Source organism: Parasteatoda tepidariorum, chromosome 7, assembly GCF_982258835.1.
Source record: "Parasteatoda tepidariorum strain Cologne lab strain chromosome 7, Ptep-v5.0, whole genome shotgun sequence".
Taxonomy (NCBI): Eukaryota; Metazoa; Arthropoda; class Arachnida; order Araneae; family Theridiidae; genus Parasteatoda; species Parasteatoda tepidariorum.
Window position 1 is genome coordinate 97,777,510 of NC_141761.1, and position 15,491 is coordinate 97,793,000.

The 15,491-nt window shown below is 30.1% G+C and overlaps 1 protein-coding gene across 8 annotated transcripts in view; it reads right to left on the bottom strand.

Moving 5' to 3' along the window:
* LOC107455513 (uncharacterized) overlaps nucleotides 1-15,491 on the bottom strand; it is a 198,406-nt gene that overhangs the window by 96,390 nt on the left and 86,525 nt on the right. For all 8 annotated transcript variants that reach the window (XM_071183112.2, XM_071183113.2, XM_071183115.2 and 5 more), the window contains exon 4: nucleotides 7,686-7,756. In XM_071183112.2, the coding sequence (XP_071039213.2) occupies nucleotides 7,686-7,756 (71 nt within the window). The remainder of the gene's footprint in view (nucleotides 1-7,685; nucleotides 7,757-15,491) is intronic.

Sequence of the window (15,491 nt, forward strand, 5' to 3'; positions counted from 1 at the left end):
GTAAGACTATGAAACTATAACCTTTTTCAAATAATTCCATGATATAAATCGTAAAAGATAGCAAGAATTAAACTTCTGTCTGATGTGTTAAAGCTTTTATATTGTTTTGAAAACATATTTATATCATTCGCCAACGAAATAAAACGCTATGCTGTCGCGGATGATTACTTAAATCCTATACGGCAATGATCTTTTCTTTACTAGCAACGGAGTATTGTAATTAGATAAAATAAAACGCAGTTTCAAAAATATTACACAACTGAAATTTAAAACCCTGGCTATATTCTATAAATGGACTTTGTCCAAAACAAATAACACACTTCACTTTCGGCACTATATAACTATATAGTGCCGAAAGTGAAGTGTGTTATTTGTTGGTTTGCGCCAAATGTTGTAGTTGGATGTAGTTGGTTTGCGCCAAACATGTATTTCCCACCTACCTAACTTAAATTTCTCTTATTTTTCTCAAATGTTTCTCATTTCATTAAGTTTTCATAAAATTTAAAATACTCTTAATTGGGCAAAAATAAAAAGTAAATTCATATATTAAAATAAGACACCGAAGATGAATGAATATAAGTGAAGTACTGCTTTAATAATTTTCGCTAAAAAAATTTAATTCCAAGTTTTGTTCTAAACCAAAATTATTTGCTATCTTTAAAGAAGAACGTCAGTAATTAGAACGTATTTTGTTTTCATAGCAGGGTTGGCAAGTTTTTGACAATTGACATTTTTAACCGGTTTTAAACAAGGTCATTTTAATCGTCATTTTAAAAGCCCTTTATTGACATAAAGAGTACCAACTGTGGTTTTTGCAAGAAGCAGTTATTAGTTTCAAAAATGTTGGTTTTATTTTTTTTTATGCATGATACATAATATGAATCATAAATTATAGTAGTAATTATAATCCAAGTATATGTACATAAACAGTTAATAAGCAGTGATTAAACTAATAAATTGCCCTCAATGACAACAAAGAAACTTGACCCAGGTTTTTTTACAGTTTTCGTCAGATTTCGAAAGTTTTTCAAAAAACGAAATCAACACCCTCTTCAGAGAGTTCGAAGAAGCTTGCAAAAAGAAAACGTAACTTGTTGAAGACTGTTAAGTTTAATACAACCGCACAATCCACGAGGCAGAAAGGTCATTTTCCTCCTACCGTTAATCTGAATATATATTTTTTTTTTTTAAATTTTTTTTCTCGTTATGAATATTTCAGAAATTTCAAGACTGACAAATAAATACATAACTTTATAAAACAAAGCAACTAACTCTGTAAATTAAGATGAGTGAACACAAATGTAATAACATATAAATAAAACTTTTTTAATGTTTCTTGAAATTCATGGTTTTGTTTCAAAATCAAAATTATCTGCCATATTTAACAAACTTTTCAAGAGAAAGAACGACAGTAAATAGAACGAAAATTATGTTTTCTACTGGGAGCAACATCTTTCAAAAGATGCGAAATCAACAGCCACTTCAGAAACAAGAAATCCCTTGAGGAAAAGAAATCGCAACTTGTTGGAGAGTGCTAAAGAAAGAAGATTAAAGTCAATAGCATAAGATGGAAGGACGAAAAGAAAGAAAAAAGCAGATGAAACTTCCGAAAGGAAAACACAGCTGAAGGGGATTTTCACCTCGCATTTTCATTCAAGGAACACAATTCAGGCGACTAAAAATAGCATCACATACGACGCTTAAAACCTGACAATAAGTAAATAGCTAATAACTAATCGATACCATCTTTTTCACACGTTCTGGAATTTCAAGGCTTTGACATTGAAACAATGAACTAGAAATGCAGGCGAGCTTATTTTATTCCCCACCGTCAAAAACTAGGTAGGTATTCATTGTTAGTAAAGCTATGTTGTTCTGGGTATTGGTAAAGTTTACATCACGGCTGGCTACTGGTGTAATAATTAATTAGATTTTAAGTACTAAATATTTTGAAAATAGAGGGTGGTACAGTTAAAACGGGAAATATTAAGGCAACATAATTTGAACACACATTAAATTGGTACAGTAAAACGGAAATATTAAGGTAACAAAATTAGAATTTTTTTTTAAGTGCATGTGCAGTGTACAGGGAAAAAAAAACAGAAAATAACGAAACCTTAACTTATCTCATGATTGGATTTTTAATGTACTAGGACTCAATCTGAAATGATTCAAGAGGGTCACGTGAAATATGCTAATTTGTTAGAGCAGACAATATTTTAAGTTAAGAAAACAGACTTAATACGAATCCAATTTTTAACATAGTTCGATTTTTTTAACCGACTCAATTCTCCAATTTCGCTCAAATTTTGTTTTTCGTCATAAAAAAAAATACACTCTTTAAAGTTATGTAAAAAATTTTATGCCCAGTAATTCAAAACTGTTTCGACTATTATTAAATAAAATAATATGATATAATTATAAAAAGTTATTTTTTTTTTGTGAGGATCTATTTTTGGAAAAATGAATTTCACAATTGTGGGTAAAAATGTTTTAAATCGCTTGAAAAGTTGTCGAGATATGATGAAATACGCAAAAAAAGAAAATTAACATAAAGAATTAACAAATTTTGGGCCGCTCTCCTGACCAGGATATTGGTCAGGAGATTTCAGCTACCCAGATTACAACTACTAACTATATTTTGGGAATCAGAATTCATAATTCGTGGAAAATAATGTATTTTAATTCAAAGTAAGTACTTTTTTTGTGTCTGATTTCATAACTTAAAATATCATTTGCACTAATTAATTTGAATATTTGTGATGATCCTTTTGAACCATTAAGAATGGGTACTAGTACGTGAAAATCCGAATCTTAGAACAAAACTTATTCAGGGTGTTTCGGTAATTTTTTGCTCATTGTACATCATGTGCACATGTGTACAAAATGTAATAAGCTATCTCTTTAGTGCTTTAACAATAAACGTTTTAGAGTTTCCATAATAGATTCTTAGAAAGTGAACTTCAACACGAAATACTCATGTTGCATATTTAATTTATGGAGAGAAAAAAATTCCCGAAATTTTTCTAAATCTTCAAAGCAACAAGTAGAAGCATACGCAGTAACATAGCGAGCGTAAAACACTTAAAAAAAAACCACTATAACTCCTTTAAGCATATACAACAACACATAACCAAACACACATATCTACGTTGCTTCGAAAATTCGACTTTTGGAGGAACGACTATTGGAGTTTATTAGGAAAGAAAAAAAAGAAGAAAAGCTTAAAAATTTGTGTTTTTTTCTGAGATTTCCCTAATTTTTTCAATTAATTTCAAATGTGAGTTAATTCCAACCGGTGCAATTGGAGCAAATTCGAAACAGGTTTCGAATGATATCATGCACAAATGACTGTTTTATAGCAGGGTCAGCTAAAATGATTTGGAAGAGGAACAGAATTGGAGCAAATTTTACGTAAATTATGTAAAATTTTTAGCATGTGGGGCAACTGTAAGAACAGTTTTTAAAATGTTAAAATTAAAAAAGAAAAAAGAATCAAAACAGTTACAGAAAAAAATGTAGCCAGATCAGTCTTTTGTGATCTAAAAAGAAAGTTGAGTTAACAGGGGAAAAAAAATTTCTTAAACAAGTTCGTTACCTAGCAACCATAAGAAAAAACCTGAAATGGGCGAAAAAAATCGAAGAATTTTATCAAGCTCTATTTAATTGCATAAGAATGAGAAATTCGATTAAAGAAAGTAATGATTCCCTCAGTGGATCGTTTGCTGATATGTTTCTCACAGAATTTTGTACAACAATTCGGAGAATTAATTTTGTTTTCAGTACATTTGCCGAAAATTCACACGTAAGTGAAGAATTAAACAAATTGAAATTTTCGTGATCTTTGAGAATAAAAGTAAACGAGATACTAAGACCAATATTAAAATCAATATTCAGTGTGTGTACTATAAAAAAAGGACAAGAAAACTAGATCAAAACTATCTTTTTTTTTTCTTGTTTAATAAAAGAAAACATTCGATTTCTTCACAAAATAACTTAAATTTGACAGTAAAAGAATTGCATTTAGAATGAGAGTTGAAAAGAGTTTACTCAAATCCCTTTTAGAAAAATAATTCGTAGAAAATAAATTTCTGCTTTAACTTATCTAGCATATTGATATAGCTTTTTTAAGAGGGGGGGGGGGACTAATTTTTAATGTGAAAAAAGTGACTCTTTTAAATGGTTCAATTCTTAAAAAAGTGACACTTTTTAATGTCAAATCAAAATGTAGAAAATGTTCTTTATATACCATGGACATAAAATTAATAAAGAAATAAAATCTATAAAAGGTTGAAAAAAATTAGTTAAATACCACTTCAAAGGAAAAAAAACGATACAAATCATTAAGTGCCTGAATTCTAATTTTGTTAAGTGCGATATTAAAAGAGTTCGCAAATGAAAATAATTAAAAACTTTCCAACTGCCCAATTCTACATTTTCATTTATTAATTTTTATGGCATCCGAAAGATAGAAACACTAATTTTTTAAAAAAGTACTTCTTTTTTTCTTATTTTTTTTTAAATCTTTTTACAAATAAACAGTTAGATGTATATTGATAGAGCTTTGTTTACTTTGTCTAGGTTTTTAGGTCTTGCGATAAAGCTTATTTAAAATAAAGGAAGAAAGAAAAGAATTGCACTGTGCGCAAAATAATAAAAGGGAACCACTCTGAATAACTTTCGATCTAATAATGGGATCTTCACGTTTTAGGACTCAATCTTAAAGATTCGAGGGGATGATCTCAACTATGCTAATTCATAAGTGCAGATGACATTTTAAGTAACGAAATCAGACACAAAAACGTACTTTCTCTAAATAAAAATACCTTTTTTCGACGGATTCGGATTTCTGACCTCCAAAACATATGGGATAATCACAATCTGGAAAATAGGGTCCTCATAGCTTGGTCAAGAAAGATGTCCAAAGTTTCAACCACTTAATGTTAATTTCACTTTCTGCATATTTCGCCATATCTCAAGAATTTCTTAAGCGCATTGAAAAAATTTTGCACGAAATTATAAAACTCTTTTATATAAAGATAATTCCATACAAAATATAAGTTTTAGTAAATATTTTTTACTATTTTATTCAATAACAGTTAAAAAAATTTTGAATTGTAAGGTTTAATTTTTTACATCATTTTAAAGACTGTAATTTTAAATAGCAAAATAAAAATTTGGCCGAAATCGGTCCAATAGTTCGGGTGTTTTTCAAATTTCAATTTCTCCAGAACTTTTCGGCCTGCTCGCATTTATAATAATGTTTATAATAATATACATAATATTCGCTCACATTTTAATACTACTGGTTTGCCCTTATAGCTGTGTGGTAATGAGAACCTATTATATCAATGTAGGTGACTAATATACGTACTCTGGTAATAGGTTTTTTCCGCCCTCAGAAAAGGATAAGCACCCTATTATCCCCATAATATATATTCATGGTATCTAATACGCAACCTTTATTTATTTATTTATTTTTGTTGCTTTTATTTGTTTCAGAATTTACAATTTTCCCATGGCTTAGTAAATAACTTAAATTTTATTTATATGTTTATTTTTATACATACATATATATATATACTATATATATATATATATATATATATATATATATATATATATGTTCTTAGTATATGTTGTTGTTTTTTTTAAATGCGAATGCAGTGACATCAGCATGATAAGTCCCAAAATTTACGTTCATTTTACTCGTGATAACTTAACCTAAGAAAGTAAAGATAAATTATTCATAAAATTTCGCTAAAACTAATTTTTGAATAATTAGAGCTGCAAGCACACATAATTTATTTTATTTTATAACCGTTGTTGAACATCTGACCCAATTTTGGGTTTATGACTACTATAAAGTCAAAAATATAAAAAAAATAATTGGCTAGCAAAAGCATGAATAAAAGTAAAAATATTAAAAAAAATAACGGGCTAGCACAAGCATGAATAAAATGAACTAAACACATAAAGAGATAAATAAAAAAAATAAAAGCAGGCGATAAAATTAGAAGCACGAGACAATTTTTAGAACAACAGAGAATAATATTTAGAGTATAGTTTTTGTTTTTCGAATTTGAGGTTTATACCAACCCGTTGTGGGTTCTCTATTTTTGTTTGAAAAGTTATTACTATCTCATTACTGGAATTTTAATTTCATTACCGTATTTTAGGTTGTAAAATAAATATTTTTATTAAAAAAAATTTATAAATAAATAAATTTTAAAAAAACAGAACTTTTCGTTAATATAACTCGATACGTTACACTGCGTAATCTTGTAGTTTTGAACCCAATCCAGAAAACAAGGGAGCTACTGAATCACTTGCCTTCATGGAATACTTTTCGATGGAAATAACCCGCATTTGCGTTACATAGAGAGGAAACAACGAAAATCATCCACGGTTACGCGGACGGCAAAGGGATTCTATCCTATGATCCGTCTACCAATGAGGATATTTTTACGTCAGCACTGTGGACGGTGCGATCCGGGTGCGGAATTCGTATCGACCGGCCATCGCTGGGATTCGAACCCAGCTCATCTCATTGAAGGGCGAACGCTTTATCCCCTGAACCACCATGGCTATAAGCACTTATATTCTAAAATATTTATGAAACTCTATGGAAAACTCTTTCTTTAGGAACCGGTGGAAATTTTAAAATAGACAGTTATGTTCGTCTTAAGATATATACTCTAAATTTAGTGCGGATCGGTTTAAAATTGAGGATTTTTATGAGATACATACATAAACACATATAAACATTCAGTATCACATCACAAGTCATTGAGATTATAAATTCTCCTTTCTATAGTTTAAATGAAATTAATTACTTTCACAACGAGTTTAAAATTTTCAAACAAAAAAAATTTTTGCTAGGAACACTTTTTTTTAATCAAAGTAATATTATTTAAAATTCGCAACAAGTCTTAGTGCAAATGAGATATTAAGACTTTTCGTAATTAGGTAAGTAATTAAAAGAAGATTAAGTTAAAAACAGCTCATTATAAGATGACTTAGTATTCAGAAGGGAAAAAATTAAAACTTACTTATAGGAAAAAATAAATTTAACAAAGGATTTAATAGTAACAGTTTATTTTAAAAACTATTAAAACACACTATTTTAGTAACTTTTGCAAATTTACGCGAAATCAAATTTTATTTTAAAAAAATATATTTAATTAATAAAATTTTCATTGTGTTTTTAGTCACTCAATACTCGCTTTCGAGTATGTGAAAATGTAATCCACATTTTTGCCCCTTTGTGGTTACATAAAGAGCTCAAATCTTTACTAAAATTCATGTTTGACAACATTGCAAGTTTTAATTGTTTTCTGACCTCTACGAGAAAAATTTATCGTCATGAAATGCCGAATAAAATTTATCGCAACTCAAATTCCGTCCAATTTACGACTAACTAAAGTGCTCTAATCTTCTGACACCAGGTGCCTGTTGAAAATGCAAGTATTAATCGTTTTCTGGACCACTTAATGGAATTTATCATCATAATATCGTCATTTGAAGTTTTGAAATTTTTTATTAGTCAAATTCTTGAAAATTTTTTGACTAATTAGAACGAGATGTATTCATTTTAACTTAAGTTCTGTGCGGTTCACTATCACAACACATCACCTTTCACTTAAGTTATAACAAAGGCAATAATTGAAACAAGATTAACATACCATCTTCTGGGTTCCTTTCGGTATGGCCATCTGTGTGACATCCATCTTTAGTTTTACTAGATTGAGATAACCTACAAAAATAAGAAAAATCAAAACATATTGAAAGCATCTGCAATTATTTATCAAAAAAAACACACATCAAAACAACAGAGAAAAAAAATTCTAGAAAGATAAAAATTACATTAAACACTTAACGATCGGTTAATTTTCAAGAAAATGGTTATAAAAGCGTCTATTTTTCACATATCACAAATACACGTATTTGATTAGTGCTGATATCTAGTTTAAAATAAACTAACTATCTACAATTACCTTAAAAATATCCGGGTACTGCCATCTGATGTGTAAAATTAGAAATAAAATGTTTTCCGGCCGAAAGAAATGAATTAGTTTTATTCTTATTGGCGCTTTACTACTGAACACTCCAGCCCGGAAGTATCACGGGAGCGAGAAATAGAGGGCGAAACCTCACCCCGTCATTTTCACGGGAGCGAGAAGGAAGGGGTTAATGAAACAAAAAAGAAAAAAGGAATTATGCAATTGGAATTTGATTAATTTATTTCATTTTTTAACACAATAGTTATTTTCTAGTTGATTTTTAATCAGCTATAGTTAATATTACAAAATATACCATATTTCCATAATTTTATTTTAGAGATTAGTGACACAGACACAATATCTATGAAGCCAACTACAAAAGTTTCGCCTCTTTTACACAATAACCGAATCACTGAATTTAAACAGCTCTAAAAAATCCGGCTTGTACTGTATAAGGAAGGGATTCGGTTATGCTGCTTTCTTAACAATAAAACGTATGTTAATTATTTAAAAAAGAAAAAAACCTTCCAATACCTTCTCAAAACAAAAAATTCAAGCGGAGCTAGAAAGTATACTTGACGAAAACAAAAATTAATGAGATTGATGGAGTGACTAAGTATTAATATTAGAATTATTTACTTTCTTCAACAACTGCATGCCTTTCAAAATGCTAGTTTAAAAAGACCCAGCATAGCAATTACAACTCATATACTGATTGCACAGCGATTGTGGTTAACTCTTTTTTAATAAAATATAATTATGACTCGGAAAAATAAAAAAGAATGAAAAGAACTAATATTGTTATACAATTTTTTTATTTTACTTTTACATATAATTAATTTTCATTTTCTCACTCCAGCTTTGGTGTGGTAAATCCGTTTCATCCGGCATCTTTCATTTTAATAAAAACTTGATGGGTTCTTGTCCAGTGTATCGGTGATAGCCGATTGCGCTAATGGTTTTCTAACACCTAGTGAACTGCGTTTCTAAGATCTTATGCCCCCTTGAGAAGGGTTAGTGAACTGCGCTCAAAGCAATTCTTGTGACCATCCAGTATAATTTTCAAATAAGATCACGATCTCGCAAACAATGTTAGCCGGACGTATGGGTGTAGAGGAGGGGATTCATAATTAGTATACCCTATTAGTTTATCAATTATGCAAATTCCAATTAATAGTATTTTATTTATCGTAATTTTTTAATTAATTGTAATTTTTTTATTATAATTTTTTGTATGTTTTCAGTTTTTTCTTCTTCTTTTTTAGTTTAAGTGGTGTACACGACATATAATCGCTGATTTTACAAAATGTATTAGTTGATAAAGGTGCATTTCTTTACAATACTAGGTACTTTGAAAGACTAAGTACGAAATACCAGCTACATTATAAGTTTAGAAATTCGATAACAAAAAATATTACTACCTTTAATTGTTATAACATTTTTGACGTCACTCTATGAACGATATGTCTTTAACAAAAACAGACGAAAAAATTTTTAAAAAATTCCCTAAAAATCAAATGGCAATGGGTTAAAAAAAATCCCTCTATCTCTCCTAAAAATAAAATATAGAAACAATTTATTTCTCATTTTAACCGCTTTAATGTGCTCAAGTTCATCACGATCAAAATTACACATCTGCATTTGTGCAAATTTACCAGATAACAAATGCCTACAGAGTACAGTAATTCTGTTAAACACAGAGAGAGACGGAAGCGTTTAAGATTTGCAAAAATGTTCCAGACAGCAAAGTAATCGAGATATTATGGAACATAGCCAGCAGAACACTTCAGCCTTAAACTGAAATGATGGACAAAAGCCAACTGGGTGAACGTCATCAGCTCTATCGATAGGGGAAATCCGAAGAAAAGATTTAAGGAAAATAAAGAATTCATTCGCAGAATTTTTTGGAGATAAAAATGACGCCAATGCCTATAAAAATTGTTATATCATACATCGTAATCGATAAAAAATAATGTTCGAGAGGTAACTTTTTACTACGATTTTACCTCTACTATACTTTTTTATCGTACATTTTTTCATATTAATTTTCCTTTATACATTTTTCGTTTTAAAAAAAAAACTGCAAATTTTGTTTCCACGAAAGTGTTCAAAAAATATACAGCTATAATTTTTATTGGTAATAATAAAAACGCTGAAAGTGCGAGACTAGTTAATTATTTGCAGATATACTTTAGTGCGAATGATTTTTTTTTTCAGGCATCGTTGAAAGTTTTATTGAAAGATTTTTCAGCATAGAAAAAAAACACACACACACAATTTACGTGCCTTATATTATATTCAAAGTTAAGCTATAATTTAAAACTATGTGTGTTATATTGTCATAAAGAATTAACTAGGCATTAAAACGGACAAATAGCTGAAATGTTTAATATTATATATATTAAACATTTCAGTAATATTATATATATATATATATATAACTTTTTCAGTAATTTGCCAAGATTTTTTCCACTTAAATGAAATTCATAAACAACGTTTATCACATCTCTGTCTCCAAGGAAAATAAAATAAATAAACAGTTTAATTAAGTGCATTACGCTGAAAGCAAAGCATAATTTTAAACCATACCATTTTCCCGTTAAGAATTATATGGGTTTTAAAACGCGGGTAAGGCTGTTTTTCGAAGGCTCCGTCGTCAAATGAAATTATGCTTTTTGCGAATAATATGCTATTTTCATAACTGTTATGAATTTGCAACTGTCACTCAGGACGGTGAAGTAAAGCTTAGCCTATCTAAAGCCAGTGCTGTCTTTGCTTATTCTGAAAAGGGTGCAAAACGTCAATATGGGGAAAAGCCACAGTTTTGTGGAAATGAAAAGCGTTTTTGGTCTAATTTTTTAAAATTTAAAAACCTACTCCAATGCTGCATTATCAAGGCTCATAAAAATTTACGAAAACTGAGAATAAGGCAATAATTTTGATAATTTTCATCTAGGCGGAAAAATGTCGCCTAACTTTTAAAAAAATTAGTCAAAAGTTAAGTTAGTCAAAAAATTTTGAATTCTAAGGTAAACTATTTTTTACATCATATTAAAGATTGCAATTGCACTAGACAAAATACAAAATTTGAGCAAAATCTGCCGAATAGTTTCTGAGAAATCGAATTTTAAAAAAGTCATTCCGTCAAAACATTAAAATCGAGTCCTAGAACGTGAAGATCCAATCATTAGATCAAGAGTTATTCAGCTGGTAGTCCTTTTTTGCCACCTATGTATACATTAACACTGTAAAAATAATCCCAGACTTCTGAAAATACTATTTCTTTAATAATGACACTACTAAGTTGAAATTAGAGAGGAAAATCCAACTAATACAATAACTTGGTGAATATGTATTTCCAACTTACAAGTTAAAATAAGTAAAAATATATAGATCTTCGATCTTCACATTTCATTAGAAGCATAGAATGAATATTATAATCCAGTGAGTAAACACGCTCGCTTTTCATGAATTGCCCCCGTACCGAGATTTTGTGAGAAAACTAAAGGGTCCACCCCTACATGAATATTCATTTTAGCTCAACTAGAAGAACTTCTTATACATCTAATTAAACTTCATTGCCTTACCATCCACATGATTGGATGTTATTAAAGCTCCGATTACGCGCCACTTAATTTTCTAAAGCGCAAATAAATGATACGTTGCAGAAAACTTGAACAAACAAGGGGTAAAAAACGGCCTAAAATTATGGCTATCGTTTCAAAGTAACTAAGGGAAATTTGTCATGTTATATCCTGGAATTTGAAGAATATCTCTAAAGAAGAATGTTACTAGCCATATTTGCTCTTAAAAATTTCTAATAAAATACAAAGGTGGAAAAAATTCACTGATGTAATATATGCACTTATGTAATAAAGCGTATATATAAAGCATATATATTTTTAATGACAACAATAAAGACACTCAAATGTACAGAAAGTGGCTTTTTTTGCAGACTAGCTTTCGCAGTTGGTGTTTTTTGCAGAATTTTTGATTTGAAGACTTTTTTGCTTCAGATCAAAAATTTGGAAATGTGAATCAAATTTATGAATAATTTAAATTTAACGATCCGTTATTTAAGTAAAATATTCGATTAAAATATAATTGACAGCATTACTTTAAGCTAGCTATTGCTTTAAAGTTTTAAAGGAACAACATGTGACTCCAAGATATAAATATACATCAATCATTTTACCATATACATCAATGATTTTATCAAATAACGCTTTTTATTTGCTATTTTATCGCTAAATTTGGCAACTATTTAATGTTAAAAATAATTCTTGTTGAATGCACTTATTTAGAATATAACATTTTATTTGAAAAATTATCAACTATAGAAAGCTTGAGAACCTATATTACAATCACTATTAGTAGCATAACCATAGCTGTCAATATGGATAGGAAAAAATCCAGTAGATTTTACGAATATAAATTTCATGATAATTTTCGCACAATGTACTAAATATTTTACACACGGAGAATTTTAGGAAAAATAGAAAAAATTGCAATATATGCCATCAAAATAGAAAAACTGCAATATTTTCCAGTTATGATTGATATTAAATAAACTTGAAATGTTATGTATTATGTTTACTTATAGTTTTGAATAGAAATATGCATTTAATTCATCAAAGATAGTTTAAAAGAGTTTTTAATTAATTTAAAAACGGAGTTTTGAAAAAAAAAAATAAACTGAATATTTTAGAACAAAAAAAGTTGTAAGTTGATTTATAAAAACGAGGCACGTTTCATTATTAGTAATGCTTATTTAAAAATTAAAACAAGCAATAATCTGCGTAAAAATTCTATTTCAATACGGATTTTTTTAAGAAAACTAACACTCTTTTAGGGAATTTTCTAAAATGTACAAATACCAGGAGAATTTTAATTAAACCAGTAGACCAGGAGAAACAAACAAAATGCAGTAGTCTACTGGAAAATCCAGCAGAGTTAGCAGTTATGCATAACCATTATAAAAAGAATTAAAGTGCCAAACCATAAGAATGAAATGTTTGCTCAAGAATGCAGCGATAACATATACAATGCATAAGTCAATATAAGGAAAATCTTTCTTTTGAAGTCTACTTGCGATTAAACACTTGTGAAAGGCAAAAAGTTGAAAATATTTAAATCCGATAAAAAAAAATTATGGAATTGAAATAACATACTGACATGAAATTTTATGTAGTTTTCAAGTACATAAATAATTTTACTGTATCTTTAATGAATAAAAAGTCAGCAATGTGGACTAGGCAAATAAAAGAAGAAATTAAATAAGGACAAGAATAAAAAAAAAGTACAACATGCCAGGAAGTAAACGAAACTGGTCACTCTTTATTTACAGAAGCGCGCACATTTTTAAAAAAAAAAAAAAAAAAGTTCTATTGATATAAGTTAAAAGGAGTTCATTTTCTTTCTGATTAAATTCTTTATAATTACTACCATTCTTCTCTGTAGATTTTTGTGGCTTCCTCTTTTTAACAAGATTATAAATATTTTTAATGGAAATATTATTTTATATAGTGGAAGAATATCACATACCGTCTTATATATAATGCTTTTAAGTTTAACGCTGTTTTTCGAAAGCTCCGTCGTAATATGAAATGTTTTTTTTTTTTTTTTTTTTAGAATAATATGCTATTTTTATAACTGTTGTGAGTTTGCAACTGTTACTCATGACTGTTAGGTCAAGTTAAGCTTGTCTAAAGCCAGCGATGTCTACTCTTATTTTGAAAATGGAGCAAAATGTCAATATAGAGAAAAGTCACAGTTTAGTGAAAATGAAATGCGTTTGTGGTCTAATTTTTTAATATTTAAAAACTTACTTCAATGCTACCTTACCTAGGCTCATAAATATTTGCAAAAACTGAGAATACATGAGGGATTTTGACAATTTTCATCAAGGTGGGAAAATGTTGCCAAATTGGCGATTTTCAAAAAAAACTTAATAACTTTTAAAATATTTAAGCTATTTGTCTGTTCTAAGCCCAGATAATTCTATAGTTTCGTCGTCGCATTACTTCAAGTGTAAGGCACTTAAACTATGACTTTATTATTTTCCTTAGCAAAAGAATCTAAAAAACAGAGATAACGGCGTTATCTCGCTGTACCATTTAACTGTCGCAGTTAGTTCCGATCATATAGCAAAGCATAAAACTAATATAAAGATATCTCCCATTTAGTCATCATATTCAATTATGTAATGTTTGATTGTTAGATAGTTGCTTAAAAACTCTTCCAGCAAGGAAAAAAGGTTCTAGTGTAGAATCAGGGGGCCCCTTGGTTTGGCGATAAATTTCAATTGTGCATTATTGCTGAAACCCCGTTTCTGGCTACCATGATATTTTTTTCTTGCTGTCTCTGTTTTTAATGAAGTCAGCATCGGATTACCACAATTTCTATTTACCGTTATGTGATTGGTTCTTGGTTTATTTTCACAAATATACAAGGAGTGATCAAATGAAAAGGTACGAAACGACGTAAAAACGTAACAGTTAAATATTTGCATATTCCGCTATGGGAGAACGTAGCGAGACATCTGGGGATGCGATTGGAGTCTCTGACTGAGATCGGAGCATGCGCTGGTGCCCGCATGAGCAGGAGAGAGCAGAGGCTCTTATCAAAAGCGGCGTCCAAATGATGCGGCAGTCCGTATGAGGACTGGATGGCGTTCACGTTGCAAAATTCGATGATTGAGGAGCAGCGAGGCGTTATCCGATTTCCTCGAGCACAGAAAAACCATTAAATCCGATGTGTACTGTGAGACACTCTGACGCCTACGCAGGTCCATCAAGAACAAAAGACTGGGGCTGCTCACGGAGGGTGTGGTTCTGCTCCATGATAAAGCGCGTCCACACGTCTCCAGACTCACACACATGGAACTGGCCAAGTTCAAGTGGGAGACGTTGGACCATCCACCCTACAATCCGGACTAGTGGCCCTGCGATTTCCATGTGTTTGGTTCACCTGAAAGGGAAGCTCTTCAACTCGGACGACATAATCAAGGACGCTGTGAAGGACTGGGTCTCGTCAAGACAACAGGAATTCTGGGAACAAGGAATCCTGCGGCTTGTTCATCAGTGGGATCGCTGTGCACAGGCCTATGGTGTATATTTTGAATAAAGTCTACATTTTTACCCACCGTGTCGTTTCGTACCTTTTCATTTGATCACCCCTTGTATATATATATATATATCTTTATATATATATTTCGTCTGTTCGTGTGTATGTTACTGAACTCCTCCTAAACGGCTGGACTGATTTAAATGAAATTTTCTGTGTACCTTCAGAAGGATTCGAGAATGGTTTAGATTCACAATAGAACATTCTGCCACAAACCGTTCCAGCGGTATCAGCGAAAATCGAAATGGAATTTTCTGATTGGTTAAAAGTTAGCCATTGTTTTAAATTTTGCTGTACACGAATCAGTTTTCAAATATCTTGAAGATAACAACAGTGATATTTTCTATCTTATAGCTCTATTCT